The 19,490-nt window shown below is 51.8% G+C and overlaps 9 protein-coding genes across 9 annotated transcripts; 2 read left to right on the top strand and 7 right to left on the bottom strand.

The window, feature by feature from the left end:
- Nucleotides 1-81: 81 nt before the first annotated feature.
- Nucleotides 82-1,376, bottom strand: LCP9604111_406 (endoplasmic reticulum-Golgi intermediate compartment family protein; the record flags this gene model as incomplete). The annotated part of the gene is made up of 3 exons (XM_039068721.1): nt 82-593; nt 647-1,237; nt 1,289-1,376. The coding sequence occupies 3 exons, from the start codon at nt 1,374-1,376 to the stop codon at nt 82-84; spliced, it is 1,191 nt and encodes a 396-aa protein (XP_038932954.1).
- A 550-nt stretch (nt 1,377-1,926) lies between these two features.
- LCP9604111_405 (putative protein kinase) lies at nt 1,927-6,244 on the bottom strand (the record flags this gene model as incomplete). The annotated part of the gene is made up of 4 exons (XM_039068720.1): nt 1,927-1,935; nt 1,994-5,870; nt 5,923-6,103; nt 6,154-6,244. The coding sequence occupies 4 exons, from the start codon at nt 6,242-6,244 to the stop codon at nt 1,927-1,929; spliced, it is 4,158 nt and encodes a 1,385-aa protein (XP_038932953.1).
- Nucleotides 6,245-6,847: 603 nt separating this feature from the next.
- LCP9604111_404 (PEX28-32 family peroxisomal membrane protein) lies at nt 6,848-8,501 on the top strand (the record flags this gene model as incomplete). The annotated part of the gene is made up of 3 exons (XM_039068719.1): nt 6,848-6,981; nt 7,048-7,182; nt 7,235-8,501. 3 exons carry the CDS (start codon nt 6,848-6,850, stop codon nt 8,499-8,501), a joined length of 1,536 nt encoding a protein of 511 aa, XP_038932952.1.
- Nucleotides 8,502-8,649: 148 nt separating this feature from the next.
- Nucleotides 8,650-9,403, bottom strand: LCP9604111_403 (nucleolar protein 16; the record flags this gene model as incomplete). Its single annotated transcript, XM_039068718.1, has 2 exons — nt 8,650-9,226; nt 9,276-9,403. The coding sequence occupies 2 exons, from the start codon at nt 9,401-9,403 to the stop codon at nt 8,650-8,652; spliced, it is 705 nt and encodes a 234-aa protein (XP_038932951.1).
- A 230-nt stretch (nt 9,404-9,633) lies between these two features.
- Nucleotides 9,634-11,009, top strand: LCP9604111_401 (Zn(2+) transporter YKE4; the record flags this gene model as incomplete). Its single annotated transcript, XM_039068716.1, has 4 exons — nt 9,634-9,768; nt 9,819-9,969; nt 10,018-10,933; nt 10,994-11,009. 4 exons carry the CDS (start codon nt 9,634-9,636, stop codon nt 11,007-11,009), a joined length of 1,218 nt encoding a protein of 405 aa, XP_038932949.1.
- A 565-nt stretch (nt 11,010-11,574) lies between these two features.
- Nucleotides 11,575-12,784, bottom strand: LCP9604111_400 (mannosyltransferase complex subunit MNN9; the record flags this gene model as incomplete). Its single annotated transcript, XM_039068715.1, has 2 exons — nt 11,575-11,595; nt 11,669-12,784. The coding sequence occupies 2 exons, from the start codon at nt 12,782-12,784 to the stop codon at nt 11,575-11,577; spliced, it is 1,137 nt and encodes a 378-aa protein (XP_038932948.1).
- A 585-nt stretch (nt 12,785-13,369) lies between these two features.
- Nucleotides 13,370-14,593, bottom strand: LCP9604111_399 (uncharacterized protein; the record flags this gene model as incomplete). The annotated part of the gene is made up of 5 exons (XM_039068714.1): nt 13,370-13,789; nt 13,841-14,114; nt 14,170-14,325; nt 14,384-14,393; nt 14,452-14,593. The coding sequence occupies 5 exons, from the start codon at nt 14,591-14,593 to the stop codon at nt 13,370-13,372; spliced, it is 1,002 nt and encodes a 333-aa protein (XP_038932947.1).
- Nucleotides 14,594-15,759: 1,166 nt separating this feature from the next.
- LCP9604111_398 (uncharacterized protein) lies at nt 15,760-16,296 on the bottom strand (the record flags this gene model as incomplete). The annotated part of the gene is made up of 1 exon (XM_039068713.1): nt 15,760-16,296. One exon carries the CDS (start codon nt 16,294-16,296, stop codon nt 15,760-15,762), a length of 537 nt encoding a protein of 178 aa, XP_038932946.1.
- Nucleotides 16,297-16,643: 347 nt separating this feature from the next.
- LCP9604111_397 (uncharacterized protein) lies at nt 16,644-18,192 on the bottom strand (the record flags this gene model as incomplete). The annotated part of the gene is made up of 4 exons (XM_039068712.1): nt 16,644-16,706; nt 16,867-16,969; nt 17,137-17,175; nt 18,143-18,192. 4 exons carry the CDS (start codon nt 18,190-18,192, stop codon nt 16,644-16,646), a joined length of 255 nt encoding a protein of 84 aa, XP_038932945.1.
- Nucleotides 18,193-19,490: the final 1,298 nt, after the last annotated feature.

Below are 19,490 nucleotides of genomic sequence, written 5' to 3'. Positions count from 1 at the left end.
ATGCAATTGACGTAGGATATATGATGGAACACGATATAATAAGACAAGGAAAACATTCGAAGTGAAACAACCAAAATAACCTCAATCCATAGAAGACTTGCCCGTCAAATACCCCTCCGACGACCTATTCTTCCTCCGACCCCAGACCTCCCTAGCCCAACTAGAAATCTGATAAAGCCAGCCACCAGTAACCAGCACACCAGAAATGGTGTTAATAACCCTCACCACCAGCGACAAGAACCCGGCCCTCTCCTCGCTGACCAGCAACAGGATCGGCTCAATGCTATACTTGAAGAAGATCCCCGGCACAACCATCGGCGACTCAGGGAGCACGGTAGACTGACTCGTCGCGGCGTACTGGTTCGTGAAAACCGTGTTGCGTCCGTGCCGCGCGGCCGCCGTCTGCGGCGAGTGCGTGTACGCGTCCAGCGCGCCCTTCCCGCGACTGTACAGCGTCGGCACGATCGAGAGGAAGTACTGGAACTTGTAGTAGTGCTCCTCGCTCTCGGCGATGGTCTTATCGAGGGGATTCTGCAGGGTCGGGTAATGCGGGCCGAAGGAGAGCTCGGTGATCATGTGGGAGAAGTTGAATGCTGATAGCTGTTAGCGATGCTGTAGATGGGTTGTGACAAAGTAAAACACATACACGAGTGATCTAGATGCGGCGCGTTCTCGCGATACCCATGTCCACGAGCCGTGATATGGAAGTCGCCCTGCACCTTGTTTCCCTCGAGGCTGCCGTAGATGCGACAAGAGTCCGGGAGGACACCGCGGCGCATACGCGGGCCCTTGGCGAACTTGCGGCGCGGGTTATGGCGCACTTCGCCGAGGACGTGGCCGACATGGGCGTCGGCTTCTTGCTCGGCGAGACGGTCTGATTCTTCGTGGGAGAGGGTCTGGTATTCGTGGGCGCCGGCGTTGGTCTCGGTGTTGCGCTTTTGCATCCACAGGAGCCAGTTTGTGTCGTCGCGTTTGAGGAGCTCGCCAGCTAGGATGCGGTCGCCGGCTGCGTCTTGGATGTTGACGCGGAGCTGGTCGCAGGGCATGTGCACGACTATGTCGAGGTTGAGCTGGAGCTCATGTGAGACGCCCTTTTCAACGCTGAAGTGGTAGTTTTCGGTGCCGCGCCACCAGGTTTTTAACTCGGACCAGCTGAAGATCGTGCATATTATGAGGATCAGGACGGTCCATTGGCCGCCGCTGCGTGTTGGGGTTGTGTAGGAGGCTTTGGTTTTGGCTGGTGGAGGTCGGTTAGCTTTTGTTTAGCTTGAATCTCGAGGGTACTCACGAAAGGCGTCGAAGGTCTTCAGGGCAGTCAGACCAGGCTTGCCGCCGAAGGAATCTTCGTCCAGGCCCTTAGATTCGAAGCCATTCATTGCGAATCAATTACCCATAAAGGCCAAAGTTGTTGTAGAAGTGGAGTAACTAAGATAAGGCGATGAGGCCAAGTAGCCCGATTGCCCAGTGGGGATAATGCCAGTACAACAACGTGCATTCTATATCGTGTCTTTAACGTGTCTTTATTATTCAGTCTCTTATTTATAGAAGTTGTAAAACTAAAAATCACATGGTCATTAATTCAGCATAGACGCCACTTGACAACGTTAAATCGCTCTACCCATGAGCAACACATAAACTCTTAAGAAATGCAATAAGAGGTAACAATGTACAAGGGACCACACATGGCCCTAATGGGGTTCATCAAGTATAACAAAAACGAAGGAAATGCATAAGCAAGAGCAAAACATAAGGTATAAGCGAACACTCAGGTCATCAGAGGCGCAATGCAAATGCAGGAACAAGGGGGTGTAACATGAATGCATCTCAAGGAACAAAATGCTAACATGACAACCACCCGATGCAAGGATGAGAACGTAAAAACAAGGATTAGTATTACAGCGCATTCAGAAAAAAAAACGTGCAAGATCATTTCCTCTAGCGGCTGGTCAGCATCCCATCTCTGGCCCCGGTTCAGGTTGCTGGCCTAACTCACCAGGCTGGTCGCAGCCGCCGCAGTAGCGAGGTCGGGCTTCCCGCTGATATTCCGCGCCGAAACGCGGGGGAGCGCGGACCCGACAGTAGAGTTGCTGGACCCTCGCTTGCCGGGGCTGGACGGAATGCCATTCACGGTCGAGTGTCGCTTGCCGCTAGACTTGACCGGGGAATTGGCCGAAGCATCGCGGGTACGCATGAACCCGCTCTTCAGAGTTGTGCCTGGAGGATCTGGGAGAGGACGAGGCCCGGACGTGACACCTCGCTTGGGGGGCGAGTTTGATGCATACATCCTGGGCCGGGGCGCCTTGACACCAGTGAGGAATTCGTGTTTCAATGCGTCATGGGGCGAGAGTCGACGAGCAGGATCCCAGCGGAGGCAGCGAGTGATGAAGTCAAGGAAGGCTTCATCATCACATTTCAAGGCCTGTCGGAGCTCCTTGGAACTTGGACGACGTCGGCGGCCTTTGGATGAAACTGTCAAACGCGGCTTGCCGAGGGAATCAAAGAACAACTTCTTGCGTGAGCTCTTCTCAATGAGATGCTTTTCCGGAGGACCAAAGACCTCCATGATGCAAGCAAGCTGTTCTTGCTCATTCTCGCCTGGGAAAATGGGATAGCCAGTGAAGAGCTCAGCCAAAATGCAACCTAAACTCCACATGTCTATCGGCATGCCATACGACATTCCGAGGATGACCTCGGGCGAACGGTAGAAGCGACTTTGGATATAAGTATAGACCTTTTCATTCTCAAAGCAACTCGAACCAAAGTCGATGACTCGAATTTCAGAGTTCAATGGGTGAACGAGAAGGATGTTTTCAGGCTTCAAGTCACAGTGAATGACCTTCTTCGCGTGCAACAGCACAAGACTGCTCAGCATCTGTTTGGTGAAAACACGGATCAGCTTCAACGAGAAGCCCCGGAATTCATGGGCCTTGATGAATTCATAAAGATTCATGCCAAGGAGTTCGGTCGAGATACATAGATGACCACGGAAATAGAAGCTTTGGGTGAAGTTGACCACGCTATGCTTCCCATGAGGATCCCATTCCTTCAGTTTCTGTAGGAGGTTGACCTCAATCAGGGCTTGTTGGTGGAATCGCTTCTTGTTGCGGATGATTTTAATCGCAACCAGAGCTCCAGTCTTGTGATCAACGCATCGCACAACCTGGCCAAAACTACCTTTACCCAGGACATCAACAACTTCGTACCGGTAAGCCAGATGGTCGCCGACGACGATGTTATAATCACCACGGTCATCATCGTAACCGAAGTTCGCTGCACTGGAGTGAAGATCTCCAACATGTTTCTTGGCGGTCTGAGTACCGCAGAAGTAAATATCGCGATAATCAATGATCTCACCGCGTTCAAAGATGTTGAGCGCGGCCATCTTCAAGGCCTGGGCGGGACTGACACGATCCTTTGGTCCAGCCTTGCGCCGCAAGTCGTCTAGCACCCGCGCCGCCTTTTCAAAGTCTTTGCGTTTGGCCCCAAGTCGCTTCATCTCTTCATCTGCAATAATCACATCTGGATCAACAGTGCTGTCGGTAGACCGGGGGGCAGCGGCAACACTAGATCTAGCATGATTGATCATCTTATGAACAGGAGAGATGTACGAGCTCTGCACACGTCTAGAGCGGTCGCTTTCAACCGACTCATTGGAAGGAGTTGGCTCCAAGGCGAGACTTTTCTCGCTGCTGACACTTGGTTTCCGAGTCGTCGCATTTGTGGTATTTGAGATAGAAGACTGGCGGCGAAGAGTGAGATATGATGGCTTGGGATTAGGGCTCGTCGAGTTGACAGAAGAAAGGTTACTCCATGTTGCAGAGGCTGGAAGTTTGGGCGGCGGCATAGCATTGTACTTGGCTGGATCAGCATCGAATTCTGGCTTGTGGGGCTTCGAGTTGCTGCGAAGCCGTGCCACCTTAAGCCGGTCTCGAAGAGAGGTGCTGGACGCAGCGACAGTTACACTCTCAGGCTCCGAAGGTGTCGATATCTGGCTGAGCCGTTCCGGGGCAGGAGTGATAATGGCAGTTTGAGTTTGAGGTCGTGGACCATTCAACTTGTGTGCTTGCGTTCGATTCGAGTAGTCGGCGCTGATCTGTTGGCGGAGATGGTTGAGCTCAGCACCGCTCTTAGGCAGCGTGTATGAGGCATAAGGAGAAATGTTCCGAGCTGCGCTTGGCGTGTCAAATGACTCAAACGCGCTGGTACTGCTAGAAGCTCGAAACGCGGTTGAGCTGACGGCAAAGTGAGAGGTGCTGCTTCGTGCCTGAGTGAGGGGCAGTTGGTCGTCTTCATCACGGTACCAGAAATTCGCCTTGGATGCTGTCATCGGAGTACTGGGCGTCTTTGAAATCACTTGTTTGGAGGGGGTGTGAGCTCTGTGCTCCTCGTCCCTGTCCTTGAGTGCCTCGATTTTGGCTGCCATGGGTGTGCCCAGAGGCAATAAGTTCAGCGGGGGCAATTTCAAGGGCTGCAAACCCTTTCGTCCTCCCACAATATTAGTAGTTCGTGTTCGTGAATCAGGGGTTTTCGCTTCTACAGGGTCAACCTTGTCGACTTGGGCTATGGAATGCACTTCGGAGTCTGAATCTTTCAAAATGTTCAAATCCACAGGAATACTTGATTTCCTAGGCGTGGGGAAGACAGGTGCATCCATTTCACTTTTGGGCGACTCGTAGGCCTTAGGGATCGCTGGAACCGGTGGTACCTCTTCCCCGTTGGGATTTCCTTCTGTGCGTGGCTTGGGAGTCGGAAGTCGAGAGGAAGATAGATTTTGGGACAGCCGGTTTTGAAGAGAGCCCGCAGAAGGTCGCACTGAGTTATAGCTGGTGCTTGAAGAAGCAGACAGCCCCGAACTGTACGACTTTCGATTTGGGTCAGGCGTGGTTCGGTTCGAGGAAGGTGTGACGCTTTTCCTCGGAATTTGAGAGGGAGATTGAGTGGATGATATAGGGCAGATGGGAAGAGGTTCTGTCTGGGTGGGAGGCGTATTTGGCATTGGAGGAGCAGGAGGCGCAATCGACATTCGCTTCAATCGTCGTGCGTCAGTGGGACTGATCGTTCGAGCACCAAGTCCAGTGGCATGTGGCGGCATAACAGAAGCCCGCTTAGAGGCAGAGGAAGGAGTCGCTACGGCGGCAGAAGAGTTTCTTACCGGGCTCCGCACAGCATTGGTGGAATTTGATCGTGTGTGGTCAATGTTCCCAGAGGGAGTGAGAAACGGACCACGAGGTTCCCTTGGGCCGGGCTGGAATGACTTTGCCTTGAGGTTTCGAGCAGCTCTAGCATCAGACTCTGGAAGTCGAGGGCGAAGGTGATTATTTGCCGCCGCGGTATCGGTACTGATTTTGCGGGCACTTAGGCTGGCGCGTCTGGCCGAAGCATTGGTAGGCGCAAATGCCCCAGAGCTGATAGATTTGCGCGGACCCCTTGGAGCAGCTCCGGCAGACGGCTGGGCTATACTCTGGCGGCGGGCGCGGGTGTTGGCCGAGGACGCCGTGAGCCCTGCCGCAGCATTCGGACCATTCGGACGTTGCACCTCACTCTTTCGTCGAGCGGAAGCACCCCGTGCACGTTCCGATACGTTGGCCGCGTACGTGTGGCTTTCCCAGGGGTTTGCCGGAGGACCTGTTTCACGATTCTCACCCGAACTGCTCGCGGGCATGGGAAAGTTGTTCAGGCTAGGCTCACCCATGATGCTGTTATGGAAATCATCAAAGTTGACCGGCGCTAGTAAGTCCATGTTGTCTGCATGATTGGAATCAGCCTTTGCCAGGTTGCCCACGCTCGTAGATCGAAGGTTGAAGCTTTTGGTCGAATCCATCGTCGAATCGACAGACGAGGTATTAGAATGAAGGTATGGACTAGGTTTGCTAGATATCAAATTAGTTCAGGAGTCAATTACGAGAGCAGAACTAGACATACCTCCATCGGGAACTATCTTGTGGCCGTGGGCCCTGAGGAACCCTATCACGAATTGACAGTCTTCTCCTATTTATCCCACCCGTGCGCGGACCAGCGACCCCATTCGATGTGTCAAAATGGGTATTCGAGGGGAAGTGCGTGGAAGCCGACTTCTGCAGGAGCCTGCGGGCCGGAGCCTCTGCTATTTCTTGTTAGTATCTAGCTGCACCTTCCCGACATCTCAACTCTTACCTCCGGAGCCCGAATCATCATGTGAGGGATTGTGTGATTGTGCTTCGGTCCGTACTTGACCCCTCCCCAGTGTTTGCGGCTTTGTTGGCATTGTTTAAGCTCCCGCGTCTCTCAAGTAAAGTCGGAAAAGGAGACTGGACCGTGCCAGAGAGGCGATCGCAATTGCATTCAGGAGAAGTGCGAGGTCTCAACCAGGAGATACTTGAGCACCGTCGCGCGACTCTTGAAAACAGTTACCGTTCCATTGCGAGTTGTGAAAGAGCAATAAGGGCCAGGAGGTTCTCTTTGATAAATAATTTTGGGGGGAAGCAGGGTTGCTGGGGCAAGTCCACTAGGGCGGTAACTAGAGGGAAAAAGTTGGGGGGGAAGGTGGATTTTATAGGGCACCTGGTCCACAAAGAGAATTTTGGATGAAATCGAAGTGGGATGTGAAGAATCACATATAAAACACATGTATATCTGAAAAAAAATCAAGTACAAGAAAGAATCAATGAGACCAACTTGTTCTTCTTCGTGAACTATCGTACCTCGAGGTTCCCCTGATACACACGGGATTATGTCAGCCTCTTTCCCGGCAAAGCATGTGCTTGGGGCTGATCGTATAATTGCCGACTCTCTACGGAGTACGGAGGACTAACTACTTCTCTTCCCTTTTCACCTCCTCTCTTCTTCCTGTAGAATCCCATGTCTAGTCATGGATGGATTTACAGAAGCACTGAGCGACATGCCCAAGCCCACAAAACGGAATAGACCGGGTTCGCCAGATAGCTCGCATTCGAGGTCTTCCTCTCTATCCAAGAACTCACTGCAAGACCGCCTATTTACAAAGTATGTTTGGAATGGGTTTGCTCCTGGGTAAATCCGATAGATCCGTGTTCCAGCTGACGATCGCAGGCTTCTCCAACAAGTCATCCCAACGGACGATGAGGATGAAAATGATTCAGCGGGAGACAAGGTCTTTGCCTCTCCTCAGAAACCGGCTTTTAGTTTGCCTGTAATGGCAAACAATTTCCGCCGTTTCAATGCAAGGTAGAATCGAATCGTCCCATGTGATATCCTACCGAGGCTAAAACTACTATAGAATCGGTGTGGTATTTCTGTTCCAGAGCCGTGTTGAGCAACTATTCACCTGGGACACACCAAGTCATACAATCTCCTTCCTTTTTGTCTACTCTTTCCTCTGCTTAGAACCCCATCTCCTTTTCGTTTTGCCTCTAGTGATTATCTTACTGTTTATAATGGTGCCGTCCTTTGCGACTCGTCATCCACCACCTCCAAGCACCTCGACGTCCATCACTACTCCTTACTACTCCTATGATGGGCCAGCGCTGGCACCAGCCACGACTATTAAGCCAGCACCAGAGACTTCCAAAGACTTCCTTCGGAACATGCGGGATCTACAGAATTGCATGGCTGATTTCTCAGACGCCCACGATGCTGCCCTCTCTGTCTTTGCGCCGCTGACGAATTTCTCCAACGAGAAGCTCTCTTCAACTCTATTTCTCGGATGCACAATTGCTATAGTAGTATTGTTCATCAGTGCGCATCTGCTGCCCCTTAAGCTTGTGCTGCTTCTTTGCGGCAATGCACTGGTTCTTTCCATCCACCCAACGGTGGGACACTTCCTCTGGAGTTTGATGCAAGATATGAATGGAAATTCCTCAGACAAAGAATCGGACAAGAATGATGGGTTCGGCTCATCGGTCTCTACAAACCCATCCGCAGTGATGTCGGCTATGGAAAAACTCGCAGATATCTCCTTGGACACATATCCCGAGGAGCGGGAGGTGGAAATTTTTGAGCTGCAGCACCGGGCCGCAGGAACGTCAGAGTCTGGGTGGGAGAGCTTCCTCTTCAGCCACGCGCCATACGACCCGCTATCACCATCTCGCATTGCCGGGGACCGCCCTCGTGGATGCCGATTCTTTGAGGATGTCCGTGCCCCGCGTGGCTGGGCTTGGAAGAGCAAGAAGTGGGAACTCGACCTAGACTGCCGTGAATGGGTCTTGGAGCGCATGATCACTAGTGTTGGATTCGAGGTCCCAGGCGTGAATGCGGAAGGCAATGCCATTGTCGGAGAAGTCGGTGGTTGGGTTTGGGACTTGCCCCCGCCTCGGCAAGAACCAGGGGACGATTTGACGTCAGCCTACGGAGACCTACATGACCCACCATCTCCCAAGGAAACCAAGGGCAAGGAGCAGGAGAAGACGCAACGGGATTGGGAGGAAGGGACTGCATCCTACGGAGTGGGAGAATGGAGACGCCGACGATGGGTACGAGTGGTGCAACGAATAAGCCTCCCGCCGGCCGGGGGTGTCACCTACTCGACGCTCAGCAGTAACAACTAAAGGAACAGTATAACGAATCCAAGCGGCTCAGTCGCCGTCCAATAATATTTACTTCGGGACGCATTGCATCCACGTAGACACTTTTGATAAACAAAAAAATATAAACGCCAGACTCGCCCTAACCAGATGCTCTGAACAAATGAAGGCATTACGACTGACTCTTCTTCCACTTGTTAAGTCTCCTCCGCAAATCACCCTCGCTCTGCTGCATAGGGTTCAGTTTGCGGTCACGAGTCATAGCAGTGTAATTATCCCCGTGCTTCTCAATCAAGCGCTGAGCCCACTCGCCCTCGCGCGAGCTTTGGTACCGCGGCTTCTTAGCACGGACAGTCTTGCCCTCCTGATCGGCCTGGCGCTCGAGTTGTTGCACAATCACCGAGTCTGCGAGAGGATTGCTCTCGCCCTTGCTTCCCAATATGTCGTTCAGAGGGTCGTTGAGAGGGTTGTTGCGCGAGCGCAGGAGGCCCGCCACTTGGATGTTGTCTTCGTCGTCGTGGATGACACGCAGAATCTTGCCGGTCTCGGGATCGCGCTCGACTCGTGTCTCGCCGAGGTCGAGCTTGGCTGCGGCTGCTTTGGCGCTGCCGCGGATGTGCAGCGAGTTCTTGTTCTCGGGGTATTGGTCCTCGTTTCCGGGAAGGCGTTCGCGGCCACCAGATGGTGCGTTCAGCTTGTGCATCAAACCAAGGCGCTGGTAATTTTGTGTCAGGGTCAGACCACGATCCCTACAGTTGTTAGCTTTTGTATTTTTCAAGTTGAGCAAAATGTGCATACCAGTTGTCGGCGATGATCTGATTTCCCAGCACATTGATCTTCTTGTGGCCGCTCTTGAGACGGCTGTCCTTGGCCCGGGCCATGGAGCGCCCGGAGCGGGCCTTCTTCTTCTGCAAAAGTTTACCCATTGTGAATTGTGAAGTGAGTGTGGAGGTCGAATTGGTTCTTCTTCGCTGGAGTCGGCGATAATAAAAAAGCGTTATCGAAACTTTTTTTCCGAGTTTGCAAGGCTTGGCATGTTTGCTCAGTGTCCCGCGATAAACAACGATAGCGGCTCAGCTGTCCACGGGGATTCTACTTCCGTGGGTATACGGAGTATTGCTTGTCACTTTACAGCACCCTGGCCAATTCATTCGCAATGGCTTCTCGCTTTTTTCCATCACGCAGGACAGGCATTGCCCTTCTTGCAGGATGCTTTTTGTTCTCAGCCTTAGCTGCAGCTAATGTTGGTCCCGGAGGGCTCTCCGTGGGTCAGATCGAGGAGCAATTGCAGGTATGCTGTACAAGTACTGTGTGTCCTACATGTAAACTGACCTGCCACAGAGCTGCCCACTAGTCGAGTCTCTCAATGAGCACAAGCGTGCAACTCGTCCAGAGTCCACTAGCTTGACAGCGAAGATCTTTGCTGTCCTCTTCCCGAGCACCCCAGCCGTGAACGCGCTTCTGGCAACTTTGTATATCTCCGGCCCACCTAGTAAGTATTCCCTCGGTACTCGTGATATGCCTCTGCTAACTGCTCTAGACTTCCTCCTGGCACTATGCCCACCCAACATCGACCCCTCCTCTCTGTCAGTGATGGTTGCATTTGCCGTCGGCGGCTTACTTGGCGACACCCTCTTCCACCTACTCCCCGAGATCTTTGTCGGCGAAGCCTCCCCCGACCACGTGAGCTTCGTAATGGTCGAGCCAAACAAGAACCTCCTTCTGGGTCTGGGAATCATGGTCGGATTCTTCACCTTCGTGGCAATGGACAAAACCCTGCGCATCGCCACTGGCGGCGAGGGCGGTCATGACCACTCGCACAGCCACGCGCACACAGAACCAGTCGATGCAGTTACATCCGGAGCTGACAGCAAGAAGACCAGCGGCGAGCTGAAGAAGCGCAAGTCTGCTGCCAAGGAGTCCGCTGAGGTCGTTCCCGAGAAAGAAATCAACCCCAGCGTCAAGCTTGGCGGTTACCTGAATCTCATCGCTGACTTCACCCATAACATCACTGATGGCCTTGCTCTTTCCTCTTCTTTCTATGCCTCACCTACTATCGGCGCGACGACCACTGTGGCTGTCTTCTTCCACGAAATCCCCCATGAAGTCGGTGACTTTGCTCTGCTGATTCAGTCTGGCTTCTCGAAGCGCAAGGCCATGGGCGCGCAATTCGTGACCGCTATTGGTGCGTTCTTGGGCACTTTTATTGGAATCGCTGTCCAGGAATTCGGTGGCAATGGCACTATGTTGGATGATAGCAAGTCTGCTGGTCTTCTGGGAACTAGCCTTACTTGGGGTGATATGCTTCTTCCGTTCACGGCGGGCACATTCTTGTATGTTGGCACCGTGGCTGTGATTCCGGAGTTGCTGGAGACTGGCAAGGATAAGGGCGTTGAGGTGCGGAAGACTATCACGCAGTTCTTGGCTGTTGCTCTTGGAGCCGGTATTATGCTTGCGTAAGTATCCATTCGCCCCGCCATGCTTTCCAGGCACAATATCACTGACACGCTTTATAGTATTTCTTGGGATTGATTGTTGTATCGGACATTGGTATATGCTGGTATACACCGGTAATATCATACTGTGCCCAGCACTGTTAGCCTTGGCACGACAAAAGTTCATACCTCTGGCTCGTTGAAAAGGATACATAAGTGACGAGTTATAAATAGACCAACGCCTTGCTACTAGATACTATGGTGCTTTTTATGTCTCTAATATGATTCATTTAAATTCAATCTTGCACGAATAAGTAACGTTCATTGAACATGGAGATAGCCATGTTAGAGCCAAAATAAATGCACAAGAATCATCAAGCCAGCAACGCCCTTGGTCCTTGGAGCTAACTCCTCTCCAACATAAATAGATACCCACTCATATTCCTTGGTAATACACAGAATAATGCAAAGTCAATTTTGAGACCTGGGGAAACAACCATCCCAAGCACGTATGAAATAAACCCCCTCAACAGAGAGACGGACACGGAGCTGAATGTTGCTAATGAATCTCTCGAATGGCCCAGAGAGACGAGAAAGGCGTCGAGACGCGCACAGCGCAGTGTATGCAAGTGAAATAGACGTTAAACGAGGCTGTCAACCATTTACTCGTTATAATGGTAGACCTGCAAAAAAAAAGAAAAAGCATGTTAGCAAGATTGTCCCCATCTCTGCAAATGCAGATTAGACGAAACATACGAAGTAATCCGGGAGTCCAATGACCTCATATCCCAGTCTTCGAGCCATCTTCGCGAAGCCCTCCGTCTCTACAAGATGGAAGAACGGGAAGGCAGGGAACATGGCCCCGTCACGATGCACGTCAGCCTTGACCATCAGGGCCGTACCGCCCACACCGTCAAGAGCAAGCATCCTCTTCGGATCCAGATTTTTCATATCTGGCAAGTACGCCATCAGGGTACGATACGTCGGCATCTCCGCGTAGCCCTCCAAGAGGATCTCATCGGGCCCCATATTCGCAGCGAGGTTCTGCGCAATCTGGCTATCAACCCAAGAATTGAAGTCATAAGGCCTGACATCCCAACTCTTCTTCGTGGAATCGTAGTAGCGCTGGAAGCAATTCGGCACGATAACGGGCTGATTGAACGCCGTCAGATCCTGAATGAGGGTATTAGGCGTCTCGACGACGTCACTGTCTAACCAAAGCACCCACGAGGTCGCAGGGCCGAGCGTCGTGAAGACGAGACTGTTCCTCGCGCGACTCATGGACTCGCGGCGCTCCTTCTGCGCGGCCATTGCATGGCGGGCCTTCTCGTCCTGGGATTTCAACGGCGGGTCGAAGTCTTGGCGCAGGATGCTGATGCTTGCGAAGCGGTTGTCGATTGGCCCCGACTGCGTCTTGGCAATTGCTTTTTCCAGAGCCGCGACTGCGGCGTTGCCGTCGCTTGTCTTCGGCGCGATGAAGCCCAGCGAGATCAGCTCGTGCGGGTAGCTCAGCTTCTCGAGGTTGTCCCAGTAGCCTTGGTAGAAGCGGGCTAGCGGGGTGAGGATGAGGATCCGCTCGCCGTTGGCGATGGAGTCCGCGGTGCTGGTTAGGCTGTTGAGGTCGTAGTGCACGACCGGCGGGGCGGCCTTGAAGCCATCGCTGCGGACGGCTTGAGATTTGAAGAAGGGTTTGGTCGGCGGGGAGAGGGGGTGTTCGGCGGCGTTTTCCTGGCGCTGTTGGGAGCTGGCGGATGCGGAGGTTGCGGAGGGAGTTGAGGGCGAGAGCATGAAGCATATGAAGCCAAATGCTAGCAGCGCTGCTAGCACGAGGCCGATTGGGCTCGTGCGGCGCATGGAGCGTGCAACGGCCATGGCCGATCAGCGTTAATTCGTTAAATTGGAGATTTGAGGCGTTGTCGCTGTCTGGTGAAACCGTTGACGTGGACTGCGGGACTGCCTCAGGCACTAAGGAACCAGATTCAATTTGCCTCAATTCCTCCCCTGCTGACGACTACGGGAAATAATGTTGACGTGAAAGAGAGTGTAAGTTTTAAAGAGAACAGCTATGGATAATGTATAAGTTTTATTCTTTGCCTTGTCCGGAACGAGACAGCACCAAGACAACCCATGTCACCTCACTATCGAGGACCCTTCGGCGGCCGAGCTCACAATCCCAGCTGCATGGCCCAATTACGAATTGGGATTCGCTTAGACCCTGGAGTATCTCCGTGCTATCTCGGGATGCTTCAAGGAGGGCCCCGAAGAGTCTCATCGCCGAATGCGGCTCATCGCTACAGAGCACACATTCCTGATCGCGGACTACCCCAAGCCGAGATTAACTTCATCGGAGACAAATCATGCATAAACAACGGGTATGTTCATCTAATTTATTATCTAGCCATGAAAGTTCTATATGTAATCATTTTGGGTTCGTGTTCTCCGTAGACCGTGAAGGAGTTAGGGCAAGGTCCGCATCACGGCTTCGAACGCAACCAGAGCCATAGCATTCGCCGGGAACGCCCTAAGGAAGCATGGCACGAAGCCCCGCCAGTACCCTCTCCACCCACGCTCGCGCCATACGGCGATCGCAGCGTCCTTCCAGCCGCGGAACTGTCGCTTGCCGTCATTCAGCGCACCACCCATGGGATCGGTCATGATTCGCTGCTTCACGACATCGGACGGGTAAGAAGTGAGCCAGAAGCATTGAGCGGAGATACCACCGGCCCAGAAATTGACCGCAGGGGCGGACAACTTGGTGTTCTCTTTGAAGTAGCGAGTCAGGACGTCATAGGAGCCCCACCAGAAGAAGAAAAACGAGCGGAAGAAGATTGTCGCCCAGAGGCCGCGGTAGAGGCCGCGGATGCCGTGCGTGCGAACCTGTCCATGTTAGTCGGTGGGTGTATATGTAATGTAGTCATTGGCACTCACCATCTTGCGCAGGCAGTCGATCGGCCCGCTGTACATGCGCTGCGATTTGTCGGCGGCGTATTGCACTTGCAGACGTGCCTTGATGTGCTCGACGGGGGCTGCGATGAAGCTGACCGTTGTACCGGCCATGATACCTGCAATGCCATGTCCGAAGCTAGGGAGAGTTGCGAGGTCTGGCTGGTAGCGCGAGAAGGGGAGGTAAGAGCGGAGGTGAGGTTTCGAGAAGACATTCTCGAGTAGTAATCGGCGATACAGAGTCAAGGAGCCCAGCATGCTGCAGACAGTCAGCATTATTCCTATTATTCCTCTTGATACCGCGGAACACCCACATAGAGTCCATCATCATCCATCCGACCAGCGGCGGCGTAGCTCCCTTGTAAAACCCTTGTAACCCTTCCTTTCGCAAAGTCTGCAACGTGCAATCCAACGGTCCCTTGAACTGCACATCTTTGCTAGTTTGCAGGCGAACCTTGACGGTATCGAATCTGTGCGATTTCGTTAACAATTGACCCAAGGCGAAGGGGTTAGTTCAGTTCTGCATACGGATGGCCAACTAAAAAAACAAAAATTAGCTTCAACCCCAACTCAAACCACAGAACACTTGAACCTACCACTAAGCTTCGCAATTCCCGAAAAAACACCCGCCACAAAGCCCTTGTAATTCGACTTCGATGTCCCAGACTGAGCAAGCGCGTTCTCCTTCTGTTGGCTCGTCATCTCCGAAACAGGTAAAGGCGCCGGCGTCGATGACATCGTCCAAGAATCGAATCTCGATCCCAATTTCCCCAATCTCCGATCCTGGATCTGGCGATCCAATGCGTCACGGAAATGACGCCTGCTGGACTCGTGGGGTGCTCGTGCGCAACGCGTGGGCGGTAAAAGCGAACCTTGGAAATGTGATGACGATGCTGATAAGGATAGAGTGGTTTGGGGTTGCTGAGCTGCCAAGGAGGGTTTTTGCAAGCCGGCGCGTCTTGTCTGGGGAAGCTGGGGTATATATATGAACTGCAATGAGGTAATTGAGGAAAATATTAACGAGGGGAGTCGGTATGATAATCGCTTGGGCCCCGCAGACTCCTCTCGGGGAGAGTGAGTGTTCCTCCGAATCGCGGGTGATGCCTTAGGCGTGAATTGGAGATTTCGAGCTACAGTTTGAGCTAGCCCTAATGGGAGTAGTAAATCTGGGGATTAGCTTTGAAGGTCTGCATATCATCCCTGTAAGATTTGGGTTATCGGGACTGCTGATCTCGAAGCGACTTGGTGGGAAGCCGGGTGAAAGTCGTACAAGATCAAAAAAAAAGGCATGATAAAAATTCATTGTCTAGATTACTAGAGATTACTGGAGATTAGAAAGGCACTCCAGATGGGCTACACGGCTGCCCTGGCGGGCTGCAAGTGAAGCGGATATGATCTAACAGACACCTCCAAGTGTCAAACTAGCATGTCCACTACGCCTCAGGGGACTTGGCTTACGACCGTAACAATTAATTTTGGAAGGACACGTTACGGCGCCAGGTTGGTAGCTGCCACGGTGGTGTGGTCAAACAAAGGAGGATGAATAATATGTTTGATATTGAAGGTTGAAACTTGGATGTGCCAAGGTCCGAGACTGGACTAGAGCGGGGTATAATTTAGATACATGATGCCGTGATGCAAGATCAAACACAGTAGTCGGCCGACGCCGAGGAAGTTTGACCATGAGGGGTAAGAATGACGAGATAACAAAAAGGAGATGAAAAAAGAGATGAAAACCAAAAGACCCATGCACACTGTATCAGCCTGGAGTGAGCTCATTTGTTCCCGAATACCAATAAAACAGATATAAAATGAACAGGCAGGAAGAACCTCGGGGGGTTCCCATTTCTCTAATGGATAATAAACAAAAACATTTTGATGCAGAGCCAGGGTGGGACAGTCTACTATCGGCCCTTGGCGGACTTTCGCGCCATCTGTCGGGCCATCTCCTCATAGGCAATGAGCTTCTCCACCAGCTCAGCCGGAGGGCCGGAGTTCTTCGGGACATCTCGCGGGATCCGCTCGGATGTGTTGTTCATGGAGCCATGGGCGAGATAATCACCCGCCTCTAGCGCCAGGGGCGTGACGGGACCCGGACTAACCAGAGGATCCAAACGGGGCGCCGAAGGACCTTGGTGGACGCCCTCGATGTATTCACGGTACTGCCACATCATGTCGCGTGACCCGGCTGCAGTGCGGTAGGTGGACTGCCGAGACTGGTGAGGAGATGGAGGCTGCGCTGTAGCGTTGTGAGAAGTGCTGCTCGACTGATATACGGCAGGATGGAACCGGGGCAGGCTGCCGAGGTGGAAGTTCTGGGTTTGCTTCACTTTGGAAGGGTTCTGGGCACGACAGCGAGTTGGCTGCGGAGAGTTTGAGCGCCGTGGGGACATGATAGGTGAGGCAGCAGGGGAGTAGTAAGGTGAGTTATCAGCACGCATTATTGCTGAGGATGGCAGCGGCCGCGATGGATACCGACGGACAGGCCGGATTGGAAGTATTTGTCGGGACTTGGCGGACTGAGACGCACGTTCCCAATCGTCAAAATAAGATTCGTGATCGAATCGACCCGTGAGTGGTGTCACTGGAAGATCCTCGTATAATGGACCGGGGCGTCTTGGGATAGGAATGGGTCGTGTGGATGATAAAGTAAATGAGTCAAAAGTGTCGATCGGACTGGGATCCGGGTAACTGGGCCGAGGCGAAGGGGGAGTATAAGTAGACGAAGTGGCCGTCAGATCTCGCAGAGAGGAGAGTGACACAGGTGTGGGGTAGCCGTGTTTCGTGATCAGACTTTCAAGATGATCTCTTGGTTGGAATGCGGAGCGTCGATACGAGGCCGATGATAGGCCTGGAGATTTGGGTTAGTATGAGAATGCCACATGTGTTGAGCGAAGAATGCAAGGCGTATCGCGATAGCCGACAGAATATGTTTTACGAGTCATAGAAGAAATATCGAACCCGAGGTATAGGCTAGGAAAAAGACAAAAGCCTGGAATTGAGCCACTTACTTGGTGTAAATGAACTATTACGAGACGAGAGGTAGATGGAAGAAGAAGAAGAAGAAGAAGAGAAGGAAAACGTAAAAGGGGAATCCGAGGGAGAATGTTGCATCTAATTGTTTTTTCCCGGTTAGTGTGCATGAAGCACTTGCGGGGGGAAACTCCACCAAAGAGTCAAGAATAGAACAAAAGAAATTGCCAATGACGACAAAATACAGAAAAGGAGGCACAAACTGGGAAACCCAATGAAACGAGACCAAAAAAATAGAAATCGCGTACTTAGACGAGTCCGAGGACTCCGATGCCCTCACATCCAGACTTTTCTTTTTCTTCTTGGAAGATTGGGGGGACGGGATGACGAAGGTGCCGCTTTTAATAGTGGGACTGCAGGGAACTCCTTTGCCCTAATATGTTCAATCTCTTCAAGACGAGTGAGAGAGAAAGGAGACAGGAACTAGGAATCGTCCTTCTTAAAAGCTTCAGGCCAGGCACCTGTGAAACCAATATCTCACAAGGTACCGAGTACATCGCTCTCCACGCGCAGCCGCCCGGTGACCCAGCTCTTCCCAAGGGCTAGACTTCAAAAAAGACAAAAAATTCACTTCTTCATATCACAAATGGAGATAATCAAGTTTAGATATAGCGGGAATGGACGCCCAAAACAAACAAAAAAGATCAAGATCCCCGTCCAGTCGGTGATTGACCGGGGTGTCATGCGTCAAGTTGGTCATTTCTGATTCGCACGCTCCTAACTCAACACAGTGACGTCCCGACTAACTCCCAACTAAACAGTGATTTACCCAGTCATGTCATCCGTCTACTTCCTCTGCTGAAGCTAATCTATCCCTGAGCTGGATAGGAGATTCTATCCAGCCAACCACCATCCGTGTTGCCTTGCTCCGCCGCATCACCCGACACCTATCATTACGCGTGTAGGGAGGAAACCGTTGACGCTGACTGGCTGGCGCAATAGGCTGAATCTCCCTTGAACTTGTTCTAGGTGCTTGATACAATCTCATGATGGCCTGCGGTGTGAGCATGTCTTGCATTCCCGTCCAAGCCTCCAACCATCCAGCTATCTCTTGAGCAGTGGCGCATTTGGTTAAAAGCTGTATAATTGCAGACCTTTATTTAGAAAGGTTAAATCTTATATTCAAATGAGGTATTTGTCTTATCTTCGTGTTGGACCATCATCCCCTAGACAAAGTAACATCTAAACGATACGATGACCCGTTAGAGTCAAATATGAGCTAATAATAAAGGTACAAAAGCAAAGGCAACCTACACATTAGTCCCGATTGAGCTAGCTGCATACTGGGCTGGCTTTGGTTTCATACTATCGCGTATTTTGCCCAGGTGCAAATCTAGAGCTGATCTTCTTCACCTCACCCACTGAGAGTCCCTGAAAATCGCAGTGGCGAATAATATATAGATAATAGTAAGTATTTCTACCATTCCTACTAGAACGTAAATCGAGGTTGCAGTAAGTTTCGGCAGTGGTGCCCTTTGCCCCTGCATACTCTTGCACCTTCCTGCTGTACTCTGTACTACAAGAGGAGTTTGAAACCTACAACAGAGTATCGAGGAGCCCATAGTCAAAATTAAAATCCAAGTCCAGTCCAAAAACAATTTATAAGACCATAGCCTCGGCACTTCACCCCCACCACGGGAATAATCCGACGCAGTGAAACCAACCCCAGCATAAAACAAAGAACGCCGAGACTGAGCAAAATATCACAAAATATATACAGCCAACAAAGCAAGCGGGGATCCCTTCCCACAGAACACGACAAAAGCTACGTGTCAACCGGACCCCTTCGGAGTTCCCACAGTTCCAAAAAGCCGATATCAAATCCCAGTCCTTCTCCCTCAACCAAAACCATCAATAACGTGCGATTATCAAAAAAGCCACCAACATCTGCAGCAGACCGAAAACACAAGCTTACCGGCAGAATCTCAAACATGAGTGACACACCCGCCAAAGTCTACTTCGTTATCCTAGGCTATTAACCGACGGATGTCACCAATCATACGGGGTGTGGTCCGTCGGTTTACGCATTTGGAGATATACTCGATAGTCCGGCGTAAGGGGGTCGGATATACGGAGTAGTGGCTTGCAGGCCCGTCGAATAAGGCGTTCTTAGCGGCGGCTTGCTGCATGGAGTCTCGGGTCGAGGGGTGGTAACCCCGCGCATCCACGGGGCAAGGTGGGTAGTGGTTGGTGGGATGGAGTAGGTGCTTATTGGGAGCTAGGAAAGTGGGCTGGTATACTGAGTACGGAGTAGAGTACAGCGCATCTCTATCACTTTGACTGAGACTGTTGGGCTGACGGTATGCGGGAAGCCGGGGTGTCCTAGTAGAGTGTCTCATTTCACGGGAGAGAAATCATCGTGATCCTTGAATGACGTTGGCTCTAGACCGTCGGTTTTTTTTTTTCGAAGATGGATACCGTTCTGAGATAGATCCCACAACAGTGGGATCTCATAAAGTGCCTAGCCACGCTAGCGCATGTGGATCCAACATTTGCCCCATCTTGGGCATAGGTAGAAGTGTAGGTGGGGGATTTGGGTGGCATCCGCTTCATTTGATGATAGTTGATTTCCTAAAGCAGAAGACGATTCCGAGTATATAGA

This window comes from Penicillium roqueforti, assembly GCF_015533775.1.
Source record: "Penicillium roqueforti strain LCP96 04111 chromosome Unknown scaffold_01, whole genome shotgun sequence".
Taxonomy (NCBI): Eukaryota; Fungi; Ascomycota; class Eurotiomycetes; order Eurotiales; family Aspergillaceae; genus Penicillium; species Penicillium roqueforti.
The sequence above is the reverse complement of the archived record's forward strand: the minus strand, read 5'-3'. Positions and strand labels throughout refer to the sequence as shown.